At 42.0% G+C, this 13,058-nt stretch overlaps 2 protein-coding genes across 2 annotated transcripts; one reads left to right on the top strand and one right to left on the bottom strand.

The window, feature by feature from the left end:
- The first annotated feature begins 580 nt into the window (after positions 1-580).
- On the top strand, positions 581-4,178 carry LOC120742512 (GTPase IMAP family member 7-like). The gene is made up of 2 exons (XM_040045856.1): positions 581-2,340; positions 2,523-4,178. Exons 1-2 carry the CDS (start codon positions 2,307-2,309, stop codon positions 3,566-3,568), a joined length of 1,080 nt encoding a protein of 359 aa, XP_039901790.1. The 5' UTR covers positions 581-2,306; the 3' UTR covers positions 3,569-4,178.
- Positions 4,004-7,190, bottom strand: kdelr3 (KDEL endoplasmic reticulum protein retention receptor 3). The gene is made up of 5 exons (XM_040045862.1): positions 6,802-7,190; positions 6,321-6,421; positions 5,726-5,884; positions 5,394-5,646; positions 4,004-4,973 (listed from the first exon to the last, which is right to left on the bottom strand). Exons 1-5 carry the CDS (start codon positions 6,890-6,892, stop codon positions 4,930-4,932), a joined length of 648 nt encoding a protein of 215 aa, XP_039901796.1. The 5' UTR covers positions 6,893-7,190; the 3' UTR covers positions 4,004-4,929.
- Positions 7,191-13,058: the final 5,868 nt, after the last annotated feature.

Below are 13,058 nucleotides of genomic sequence, written 5' to 3'. Positions count from 1 at the left end.
CAACTGGCTGGAACATAGATGCAATGCAATAATGAGTAATAAGAGAAATGTTAAGTAAAGTGAAAACAATCAAAACTATTTATCCTGTCACACTCAGATCTGCAGTTTGTTGTGTTTATCACAGCAGGGCTCACAGTAGTTACTGAAATATCTTTTGTTTCAATAAATAGGCCGCTCTTAACTCATCTCAGCTCATCTAAATGACTTCATTGCTACTGTTTTGGTGTCATATATTTACTGTGCAATCTGTGGCCTGCAGTTTAGGTTTCTCTTTAAGTGGCAAAAGACAAGGGAGGAAATTTTACACCACAGGGCTAACTCTGGCTTATTTAGTTATTTTGCTGTTTGTGAATAACCACAGTCCATTTCAAATAAATCAAAATTAAATCAAAATGTTCAGAGTTTCAGATCTTTTCCAAAGCTCCACGTCCAAAAAGGTAGTTTAAAATGTAAATAAAAACAGTGCAAAGATTTGCAACTTCCTGGCCCATATTTCACTCACAGTTAAACAGAGAAAACCTATTAGACACATATAAGTGTTTAAACTGAGCATTTTCAGAAAAAAGTGCGGCACTTTTGAATTTGGTGGCAGCAATACGTAGGAAAAAGTTGGGCGGAGGCAACAAAAGACTGGAAAATGAAGTCATAGTATGAAACAGCTGGAGGAGCATTTCGCACCTAAGAGCATCTTTGGGGGGCAGAGGTTCGAATAATTTCAGAATAATGTTCCTCAATGTAAAAATGTGAAAACTCTGAATGTTCTCATAATAACAGCACATAAAATAAAAAGTTTCAGAGAATCTGGAGAAATATCTGCTCAAGGGACAAGGCTGAGAATCAGTAGAAGATCTCTGTGATCTTTGGACCCTCGGACGGCACTGCATTAGAAACAGGGATGTTTCTGTCATGGAAATCACTGCATGAGCTCAGAGACGTGTCCAGAAGTCAGAAGTCTGAAGTTCACAGAAGTCTGTGAACATAGTTCATCATGGCATCCACTAATGCAGGTTACTTTATTCAAAGAAGAAGCCATATGTGAACATGATTTAGAAACACTGTCGTCTTGGGGCCAAAGATCTAAAATAGACTGAGGCAAAGTAAAAAAACTGTTCTGCAGTCAGATAAATCAACATTTAAATTTTTTTGGGGTGAACATGGACTACCACATCTGGACTGAAAAGAAAGGACCATCCTACTTGTCATCAGCACTCAGTTCAAAGCCTGCATCTCTGATTGTATCATGGTACATCAGCTTGCACATCTGTAAAAGCACCATATGGTCGCATCCAGATGACATGTTTTGTTGGGAAGGCCTTGCATATGGACAATCCTAAACTACATACTGCATCTATTATAACATCTTTGTAAAAGAAGACTCGGGCGCTGAACATGCTGATGAAACAAAACATATGACAAAGAAGACCCAGGACTGTAGAACAGCTAGACTCACATATCAGACAAGAAGGGGGAAACAGCTGGTCTCCTCACTTTCCAGATGTTTACAGACTAGTGCTGAAATTTTTTGAGACATGTTGCTGCCAATAAACTCAAAATGAGCTAATAGTTTTCTTAATATGGTTAATTTTCCCAGTTTAAACATTTTTCTTTAATGTTTCTATTATTAATAAAAATGTTTGGAGTCTGCCAAGAGTGTGACTTTGGTCTGGAAACTGGTGAGGATAACTTGAAACACCATTAGCCCTGAACTGAAGAACTGATCCAGCCTCCAGCCATTGCTCTTCATGATTTATCCTCAAACTCTGCTGAGAATGTTTAACTAATGTGAACACAGAAGAAACAGTTGGGCAAAGGTATCTTCTTTTTGTTAGTTTCGTTACGTTAGGATATTCCAATAATTGTTAATATCCGAAAATATTATTTCTGTCTTTTTGGTGAAGTTGATGTTGATGCGTTCATTATGTGAGGATTCACTGCCATCTAGTGGTCACAGTTTGAAACAACAGCATTAAATTTGTATCAAAAGATCGAATTATTATTTCTCACTCGTGTTGTCACAGAGCTCCGTTAATAACACTTTTCTGCAATCGGTTTTCACTGCAAGCTAACACGTATCCCTCGTGTTATCATTTTTTGTGGGTTTGGTTACACTGTGCGTCAGGGTGGCAGTGTGCAAGCAGCGCCTCTCTGCTCCACCACAGATTGCAGCTGCATTGAAGCACTCTGCGGTCAAATGATCTAGAAACACGAGCGTATCTCAGACACAGCCAGTCTCTGTCTCTCTCCAGGATTTCAGCTATTTTTAAAAAAAATCATTTTGAAGGCTTCACTACAGTTTCTCCATCAGGATGTCGGCATCTGAAAGTGCTGCGTCACATGAAGGTATGCCCATTACACTTGTGTTGCATTACTTTGGATTAGCAAGCTGTGAACGATCAAATCACTTACCCTTTGAAATGTAAATGTGCCTACATGATTTAATATTATATATGTTGCCTGGATGTGCATGCATTATATTAATGTCAAAGGTAATTATGACACACACATGACTCTCTGTTTGGCAGTCAGTGAAGCATCAGCCCCCACATCAGAGGCTGAATCTCTGAGGATCGTTCTGCTGGGCCGGACCGGGACAGGCAGAAGCTCCTCTGGCAACACCATCCTGGGAAGGTCTGCGTTCCTGGTGGACGTGTCCCCCTGTTCTGTAACCGCACGATGCAAGAAACAGAGCGGGATAGTGGGAAGGCGGAGTATCTCCGTCATTGACACTCCCGGGCTCTTCCACACACACCTGTCTTCTCAGGAGGTTATGGCAGAGGTGGGACAGTGTGTTGGTTTCTCTTCTCCGGGACCCCACACCTTCTTGGTGACACTGCAGCTCGGCAGGTTCACCCATGAGGAGAGGGAGGCCTTTGAGTGGATCAAAGCTAGATTTGGGCCTGGAGTAATGAGGTTTACGATGGTGCTGTTCACCTGTGGTGACCAGCTGAAGGGGAAACGCATCGAGGACTTTCTAGAGGAGAGCCAGGAGCTGTCTGAGTTTGTCAGCAGCTGCCATGGAGGATATCACGTCTTTGATAACAGCAGGCAGGAGGAAACAGATGAATGTTCACATCAAGTCATGCAACTTTTGGAGAAGGTGGACCAAATTGTGGCTAAGAATGGAGGCGGTTGCTACAGCGATGAGATGCTGAAGGAGGCTGAAGGTGCCATAAGGGAGGCACATGAGAGGATTCTGGGTGAAGCTGGGCACGTGGTGGAGTCTATTCAGACAGAGGCTGAGGTCACAGAGGGGCGGCTGCCAAGATTGGAAAAGAAGTGGGAGGATGAGGAGAGGAGAAGGGAGGAAGAGGAGGCCCGGAAGAGAGCGGAGAGGCTTTTCTGGTGCGAGCTGGTGACCGCCCTGGGGAAAGGTGCTGCGGAGGGGGCAGGGATCATGGGAAAGGACAAGGGGAAAGGGAAAGCTGTGAAGAAGGCGAAGGTGGTGGAGAAAGTGGCAGCTCTGGCTGCGTCTCCACTCTCTGTCAGGTCGGCTGCGAAAGCAGTGGGAGGGGCCGTGAGAGAAGGAAGCAAGGTGCTATACAAACACAGAAAAACTTTACTGCGCTGAAAGGTAAATCAAAGAGACAGGACACAACGAAGCCCGCGTGGTGAGGACAAGTCACTTGATGTAAGGCCAGCTGGACTTCTTTAGGTTTTGAAGATGTTTCGCTTCTCATCCAAGATGCTTCTCTAGAGAAGGGGTCAAATCCCTACCAGTGGTTTATAGGCCAAGACCATCCACCAGGTGCTCTAGGGATGAAAAAGCCTCCTGGATGAGAGGCGAAGCATCTTCAAAGACCTAAAAAAGCCAAGCTGCCATTTTCTCAAGCTCCCAAGACCACCATGACCTGGATGAATGAGAACCTACAGATGCATCACTTAACTATGATTGTGTTTCCATTGTTCAACACCACAAGCGCACCACACACGCACTCTTAGACTATACTGTGAAATACGAACTCACAGCACAATAAAGTCACACAAAAAAAAAGTCCAGTTCATCTTATGACTTCACACATTTGTATTTGTCAAAAATAGGTTAGTTCGCTACACAGATACAATACATTAAAAAACAATTTTCCCATCATTTCCACCCCCGACACAATGGCGTGATTTGGTTAAGGTAACAACACAGGAAGATTTAAAAAAAAAAAAAGAAGAAGAAGAACTGTTTAAAACATTGCAGCAGTTACCTTATCCGTCTTTGGCTTCATATAACAAGTGACAACATATTTTAGCCCTTTTTCCTCTTCTGTACAAATGCACTGACACACAAAAGATGACGAAGGAATTCATCAGATTGCAGCTGGCAGTGAGGAAAGGAAATGGTTTGCATACAACGCAGGGAGTGTCTAACAGCACAGAGTGAAAGAGGACAACACGCCGTAAAAAGATCGGGGAGCACAAATGTACAAACACTACCATATTTTTAAAGACTATGTGAAATGTGAAGGATTTATACTGAAAGAGAACTACGTGTAGTCCACCTGAGTGCTGTACAAAAAACATTGCAGCTACATTTTTGTGCTCAAAATACTCTTGATTGTTCAGGATGTAATGTAAGCACCTCCAGAGTCACAGTCACCCTCAGCTTCCAAAGAAAAACAAAAAACAAAAAAACCCACAAGCGTGCACAAATACTGTTTCTGTACTGCTGTTGCTCACTTGCCTGGTGCATATTAGGGACACACTTCCAGTGTCGCACCTGCATCTTATGGACTAATAAAACAACCATGTAAACTCCTGCAAATGTACAGACTTACACCCAAAGAACCGATCAGACAAAAAAAGAAGAAAGAAAAAAATGGTCTAAACTACAATCACAGACCAGTTATATCATTAAGTACAAATACAGCTGAAGGATCTACTCTCAGATGCCGATACGTGGCAGGCACAGAAGGGTGGAGGGCTGTGGTGGAGGGGTCCGTTTTAAACCGGCATCGGCAGGGTCATCTTTCCTCTTCCCCGAAGCACTGAAGGAAGGTGGACGAGAAAGAAAAAAGTGAGAACACAGCGAGGGTGAGGGAGTGTTTTTTAGCTTCCCCCACTCCTTTGTTTAGCAGGTGAGCAAACACTTTAGAGCAACCTACAGCAGCTGGCATTAAGGATACATATCCTCCCTCAACAGGTAAACAATCTGAGCAGAAGCTCTCTTTCAGTCACAGAGCATAGCTGTGTGCTAGATTTCATTGCAAATTACTTCTGCATGCTGTTTTATATCAGCAGAACAGAAAGTGCAGTAAAACAGGCAAGGCCGATAACCCTAATAATAACGCTGCAAATATCGGATGATTACTCAAACATAATTCTGGCGTGGCGTCCTGCCAACGTAAATGGATCACACCTAGACTCGGCCCTGTAGCGTAGCAGCGAGTGATCGTGTTCTTACTCACCTTTTGTGACGTAGAGGTAGAAGAAATCGCAGTAGAAGATGGTCTGCACGACGCCGGACACCACCGCGATCTGGTCGAAGAAGCCCTCCGTGTGATAGCGCCACACCCAGTTGGCGATGTAGAGGGCTCTGTAGAGGCCGAGGAAGAACAGGTAGTGGGTGGTGATGGACTCCGCCTCGCCGGTCTTGGTGATCATGAAGAGCTGTGGCATTATGGCCACTGCTTCCAGAAAGATGGAGAAGGTCCACAGGATCTGGAGGCAAAGGGGCGCGTGTTAATTTTAAAGCTGTTTTTAATTGAGGGAGCTCTAAATTTCTGACAGACACCTTTACCTCCATTGGGGTGAAAGCATAGTTCTCCAGGAAGGACAGCCCGGTGACTGGGACCAGCAGGAACTCCACGCGGAAAGTGTCGTTCTCAGAGTCGTACGTGTTCCTGAAGCGCATGTAGATCAAGTACACCGTAGCATAGGACAAAGCCAGGAACACCACCTGAGGGCGGAGCCAAACACTGATCAGGAAAAGTGAACTTAATTGAAGACACTGTGAAACACTACAAGATGCTTTTGCTTATTTTGCTGACATCCCTGCTTTGTGTTTATTATATATATATATATATATATATATATATCGTTAGCTTCATAGCATAAGTGCCTAAGTCATTTTTTTGTGTTTTCGGAAAACAAGAAAACAAGGAAAAACTAATTTTCTAAATATCAACCCTAACCCTAAATCTCAATTTGACCAAAAAATGACTTAGGCACTTATGCTATGAAGCTAACGATATATATGCGTGTTAGTGAACACACAGAGATCACAGCTGGTACAAGAAATGAATGACTCTAACTTATGGCGGTCATTCAGCTCAAAGGTAATCTGACAGGGAAATGTGTGTGTGACTGTGTGTGGGTGTGACCTACAAACTTACCTTCATGACCGTGTTGTAAGCAGAAATGTAGACCGTGAACAGGTCGAGATACCTGGTGGTGAAGACAATCGCAAACAGCACCTGAGACTTCCCAGAGATGCCTGTAATGGAAATAAAATGAGAGAAATTAAAAGTGAGAGGATGAAACAGAGAAGTTAAACGTTTCCTTTTTTTTCTTCTTTCTTCTGCAACTCAGCTGTGCAGCTCTCTCACTCTAAACAAAGCTGTATGATTGGTCGAGCAGGCTGCTCTTAACTTTGTTATCATTGCCACGTAGCTTCCACTGGCGCAGGACAATCAGCGCCATGCAAATGCCATCCTTAATGCACACAGCAGATAAGAGAAGTTTCACTGTGTCACAGCTGTTTTTGTGCACCACAGCCACACGCATACATCTTTAGCGCGGATGAAAAATCATAACAGCCCAAATGCACTGATATGATCGCACAGCACCCACACTGTGTTGCTAGTGTCAACCTACCAGCACACGACTTGGACCTCCATATCTTCAGCAACAGGATGATGATAGCCACCAAGTGTGACACGTCACCCGCCAGACGGAAGATATTCATGGTGTTTATGCTCCAGCAAAAAACCTTAATGCAACTCCTCACGGGCCTTGCACGTCCTCAGGAGGCAGTCACTGCTCATGAAACGCCAAAGGGGTGCTGTGCTGGCGTGGGCAGAGAGGCGACAAGCTGCGCGGTCACAGTCGGACGGCTCACTCTCTGTGCGCGTGACGCTAGACACAGACTCCGTGGATTCCGCTTACAGATCCGTGTGTGCCGTGGAAAGACAGGAAAACCGCTTCCGAGGAGGTGACGTGGCTGATAGCTCAGCTCTTCGCCGTCATAGATTCATTACAGAGCTAAATATATCTGTTTCCGGCTTACGACTTTCAAAGTAAAACCTTGTGCTGGTTAAAGCGCATGCTCGTTGAGAGTTTAGCCCAATGACTGTAGAAAACACTCTTTAGTACATTTACTGATTTTTTTTTCTTTCCAATACTAAGTTCAACACACTGACTTCTGACTTCTGGGTGATTATTAGCTCTTTCACTATCCATAACTATTTTTATTTTGAAGGTTGTTCCCGGTAATGACTGACTTTCTATGGCGAACTTGATGGAAGACATCCTGCAATGCACTGATTTCACAGCAGATGGCGACAAACTACTTATCTACCTATCTATATGGTGTTTCGTTATTGGAAATGGTCCCTTGAGAGCAGGAGTGTCAGACACTGGTGCCCAGCTTTGGAAAATGTGAAGGAGGGCAAATTTGGGACTTACTGTCTGTTATTAACTGTTACAGCTTTTCCTACCGAATAACCTCCTTCATGGTCATTCATACTAAAACACAGTAATTAATTAAGTAATACATAAACAATTATATGAAAAAGTACATGTTTTTTTTTTCATTATCTACTGTACAACTTTCCGGAGATTTTTTTTTGTTTTTTGTTCTTCTGGGCAGTGAGTTCAGCAGCATTTCTTTATCGCTGGGAAAAACTGAGATGCATTGTTAAAATTTATTTCTTATATTAGGATATCTCATGGATTGGTTAAACTTCTTTACACTTGCAGGAAAGGGAGTTTCGCTGATCTGGCCCACTTAAGATCAAACCAGGCTGTATGTAACCCATTGTAAAATCATTCTGATATTCCTGCTCTAAAACATAGTTGGGGAATTAAAATTCCCAAATGAGAAATTGGCACTGTTGTGGAGGGCTGCTCCAACAAACTAAACTCAGTTTAGTTGCTCAGGACTAATTGTTGTCTTTTTTACTTGTCTCTTTATAAAGTGCTGCTGGTAAGAGTAGATGCCCCAATTTGGCCATAATTGTGTTTCCTTGGGGAAAATTAAAGAGCCACGCCTTCTCTATAGGATAATTAAATGTATTTAATCAAAATCAGAATCAGAATCAGAATCGTGTTTATTGGCCAAGTATATGTGCAGACACATACAGGGAATTTGGTTCCGGTAGATGGTGGCTCTCAAGCACAGCAATGTAAATCACACACACACACACACACACACACACACACACACACACACACACACACACACACACACACACACACACACACACACACACACACACACACACACACACACGTGTCTATATACACACATTACACATACATACACAAAGCTGTGTAAACCAACTATAAATAACGAATCTAAACTTATATACATAAAATACAGAAATGAATGAGGTGGAATGAATACTACAGAATGTACATAAGGTGCAGTTGAGGTCTGGCAGTGGGAGCAGTGTGACAGTTCAACTGTTTAGGAGGGAGATGGCGAGGGGAAAGAAACTGTTCCTGTGTCGGGTGGTCCTGGTCTTCAGGCTTCTGTACCGTCTGCCAGAGGGCAGCAGATCAAAAAGTCTGTGTCCAGGGTGTGAGGGGTCTGTGATGATTTCCCCTGCCCGTTTCCTGGTTCTTGAGAGGTACAGATCCTGGATGGAGGGCAGGGGGGCGCCGATGATCTTTTCTGCTGCCCATACAGTCCGCTGCAGTCTGCTCCTGTCCTGTTTAGTGGCTGCTCCATACCAGACTGTGATGAAGGAGCACAGGACAGACTCAATGACCGCAGTGTAGAACTGGATCAGCAGCTCCTGTGGAAGACTGTACTTCCCCAGTTGTCTCAGGAAGTACATCCTCTGCTGGGTCTTTTTGAGGATGGAGTTGATGTTGGTCTCCCACTTCAGGTCCTGGGAGATGGTTGTACCCAGGAACTTGAAGATCTTCACAGTCGACACAGGGCTGTCTGATATGGTGAGGGGGAGCAGAGTTGAGGGATGTCTCCTGAAGTCCACTGTCATGGTGCTATTTAAAATGAATTTCCTTTTAATTTGTTTGAATGAATTTCCTGGTTGTCTGAAATGTGTTTTCCAAACAAACTGCATTATTTTGCTTGTTGTCTTTTATTAACTTCACCAGTGGATCTATAATAATAAATCATATGATTTAGCCATTTAAAAGCTAGTGTAAAAATACATGCATTGGACAGATGGATTCACGTTAGACAATATTTATTACATATTCTGAGAAGTTTATGGTCAACTCCATGACTCCAGGGCACCCAGATGCTACGAATGAAAAACAAGCCCATATGAACATCCCTCTATCACCACCACCACCACCACCACCACCACGGTGTTTGATGGTTTTGAGGTGTCTGTGCTGATATTAATTAAACATGGTGCTGTTCATTGTGGGAAAACATCTCCAATTCAGTGTTGTCTGTCCAAAAGACATTGTTCTAGAAGTCTCATGGCTTATTTAGATGTTGCTGTGCAAACCTGAGCTGTACTGACATGTTCTTTTTAGTGAGAAGAAGCTTTCTCCTTGCAGCAAGTTTTTTAGTGTTTTGCATCGTGATGAACTTTAACATTCAACATGCTAACTGAGGGCTGTGGAGTTTGTGGTGCTCGTGAGTTTCTGCAGCATCTCTGAACCTTGTATTGTCTGACTTTGTGTTGAATGTCCACTCCTGCAAAGATAGTTGCATAGTTGCAAGTTAACACACCTGAATGCTCAGCAAACTCCCAAAACCTCTGCTTTTGTAGAGGTACTCCCACTTTTGGATGATCAGTGAATCAAGTGGATTTGATTAGCACCTCCTGGCTGCTGCTTAACCTCTTAATTCCTATAGAAGCAGCAAGTGTACACTTAGTTTTTCACCTACTTTTTTTCACCTAGTCCTGTGAAAGCTTTTGTTTTCACATGACTGTACCACTGATATCACAAAAACCCCATAAAAGCTTTCAATAAAACTCAAGATGACAAAAAAAAAGATTACTAAACTATTATATGATATTTTTTAACAATAAAAAAATGAGTGAGCAAATGTACCCTGGAAAAAATAGCTCTGATTCCCACTTCTGTTTCACAGTTGGCAAGAAATAATTTGGAAACATGAAAAATGTATTTTTTGGTCTTCTAGAGTTGCACTGTGATTTTCTCTTTGTGTTTTCTATAGAAATTCAGATACAAAAGAAAAAGGCTAATGCCTCATAACTAAATGTCAGCTCAGTTTGGCACACAATGGAACACAAAACAAATAATTACCAACTTATGAAACGCTGAAATGCGTAAAGCACTTCAGGCCTGTTTAAGTCTGTGCCAACAGTGTTCATCCTTTTGCAGATGAGGAGTCTGTCTGCTTCAGAACTGTATATGTCTCATGAACATGAAGTGAAGATGAGTGGGCAGCTTTGACACCGGGCTTTAGGCTGTTCACCAAGAAGCAATGTTTGTGCTTTCTTTTTATTTGGCTAAAGAACTGGACTAGATTGTAAAGTGACCTGAAACATTTTACTCTTACTTATCAGTGTTTTAAAATATTTTCCACCCTCTTTGTGTGTTCACTGCTTTCTGACAGTTCCTCACCCTGGCCCCCTTTCCTCCTAATTCTGAGGAAAGCTGTATCACTGAATCACTGACACACTGTTTCTCACCATCCCGCGTTTCTGATCCCACATGATCCCACAAAATCTCCACCTCCTCCCTCTGACCGTAACCTACAAACTGAAGCTGAATTCTGGCCTTGCGTACATCACGCTACCCAACATCCTCCTCTCATTTTCATGTGATATAGAGCTCCTAGATTACTCAGGAAATGCTTCCAGCCTACTTAGAGTACATCAGTGGTGGTGCAGAGAAATGAGGGGGCGACGGACACCAACGAAAAGTACATAGCTTCTTTATATACCCCAGAAGCATCCAGCACAGAGGCACTGGTTGTTTTTTCTGATCTGGTTATCCTCAAGCAGAGGCACGCACATATTTAAAAATCTGAAACACGAGAAAGTAAAAGTTCTCAGTGAGTAAATTAAAGGAGAAATGGAAGAAAACTTAATGTATGCTATATTAGTCCATTAGTTCCAGTCTTATAAACACATTGATGAATGTTCATCGGCTGAATGATAGAAGCAAATGTACCACAAAGGACATCCCCTGGACAGAGCTGACCCATACTCCCATAACAAGTGTGTGCTGAGCAAAAGGTTATGGGAACTAATCTGACACCCAGGCCCGATTAATAGCTATTTATACATACACACAGCCTGGTCTGCCCCAGAGAGTCTGTCTGCCTGGTCATCTTCTGCTGGACGGTGTGAATGTCGGATCATCCTGTCTGCAAGCCTCTGTCTCCTCTCTTTCTCTCGCCACACATAGCTACTGCACTAGAACTGCATCCAGTTCAAAACCATCAATGCTCCATGACAATGGCTCCTGTCAGCTAGTAGAAATGACACCAGCTGTGACTAAGGGCTGTTATTGTCTTTAGAAATTAAAAATTAACTGTATATAAGTTTCAGCGGTCCACTAGAGGTTTGTTTTTATTTGAAATATGGGGAAAAAAATATTTATAGCAGTGTATTTCTACCTTATAAGGATCAGACCAACTGAATGGTTTAAAGTTGAGTTGTTAAACATGTGGGTAGTGGACTAGAACTGGCCCTCCAAAGGCTAGAGATTTTACAGAGAGATTTTAATGTCTTAAATGTTTAAATGTTTAAATGGTTGTTTTTTTTAAGTTTACTACATAGACAGAAGGTCTTTCAAAGTTCTTCTTCGGACACTGGTTTTCACTCAACCTCCAGCTCGTGTATCTGACAATTTAGAGATATGCTTTTTTGTTTGTTAAATCGTAAAATAGCTCCTAACTCAAGAGATGAACCCATGTTATGTCTACACATAACAGACAACTTAGCAAATATCCTATAAACCAATAAATAACTTTTAAATTGTAGGCACTTAAACAAGCAATATCCTGTCACAAAATACAGCTAAATTTATTAGCACTGGCATTAATTGGTAGTGGCTTTATATTTCAACATGACATTGATCTCAAACAGACTGCCAATGCAGTAAAAACACACATGGATAAAAAAAACACAAACTTGAACACCATCAGTCATGGATTGGCCTCCCCAGAGCCCGGACTTCAAAATTATTGATGAAGTGATCATGTAGTGATAAAAAAAAAATAAAATGCAGCCAACATCCAAAGAACAGAATTGAAGGTCCTTCAAGTAACCCGGAGAACTATTCCTGAAGACTTCTTAAAGAAATGACAAGAAAGCTGCCTAAGAGAGTTCAGACTGTGTTGGCTAATAAAGGTGGTCACACCAAATATTGACTTTTAAGCTTGTTAAATTTGTGCAAACTCTGTTTTGCCTGCAGCCATTTCCCAAAATATATATAAAAAAGAGATTTGGCTCAAGAGTTTTGTACAGTACTGCACACGGAAAGTTAAAAAAACAGCTAAGATAAACAGCTGTTTGTCACTTGTGCTGTACATAGTGAGCTTACCAAATGTGAATGCTTACTTGTGTTCCTTTACATTAAAAGAAAGGTAGGTCATTATGCAACAGTTAACTGGTCTGGCCCCCTTAAATCAACCAAACTGGAGCATACTGTATAAAGTTAGATTGACACCCCTTGTTTAAACCATTCTACTTTGTTTATTTGTGGTTTAGATTTATATTGTGTATATTAGCATTTCAGTACATTATACTTAAAGGAACAGACCTACACAGTGGTCTAATTCAAACTAATTATGAATGTTAATGTGTGCCAGCCATTTAATGCTAATGCATTCAAGTTTCTTGGTGCTTTTTCCTGCTCTTGTGTGGCAATAATCCTTTGGTGAAGCTTTTGTGTACTTTATTTGTATTGGACTTTCTTTTTTCCTGTTTTTTTTTGTTGTTGTTTTAGTC

This window comes from Simochromis diagramma, unplaced genomic scaffold, assembly GCF_900408965.1.
Source record: "Simochromis diagramma unplaced genomic scaffold, fSimDia1.1 OVJJ01000150.1, whole genome shotgun sequence".
Classification (NCBI taxonomy): domain Eukaryota; kingdom Metazoa; phylum Chordata; class Actinopteri; order Cichliformes; family Cichlidae; genus Simochromis; species Simochromis diagramma.
The sequence above is the reverse complement of the archived record's forward strand: the minus strand, read 5'-3'. Positions and strand labels throughout refer to the sequence as shown.

Bases quoted from the DNA above. Each gene is read 5' to 3' on its own strand.
- LOC120742512 (XM_040045856.1), top strand. From the start codon at position 2,307: ATGTCGGCATCTGAAAGTGCTGCGTCACATGAAG. The intron at 2,341-2,522 runs GTATGCCCATTA...TCTGTTTGGCAG, and splicing joins AAGTGCTGCGTCACATGAAG to TCAGTGAAGCATCAGCCCCC.
- kdelr3 (XM_040045862.1), bottom strand. From the start codon at position 6,892: ATGAATATCTTCCGTCTGGCGGGTGACGTGTCACACTTGGTGGCTATC. The intron at 5,647-5,725 runs GTAAAGGTGTCT...CTTTGCCTCCAG, and splicing joins ATGCTTTCACCCCAATGGAG to ATCCTGTGGACCTTCTCCAT. The intron at 4,974-5,393 runs GTGAGTAAGAAC...ACCTTCCTTCAG, and splicing joins CTACCTCTACGTCACAAAAG to TGCTTCGGGGAAGAGGAAAG.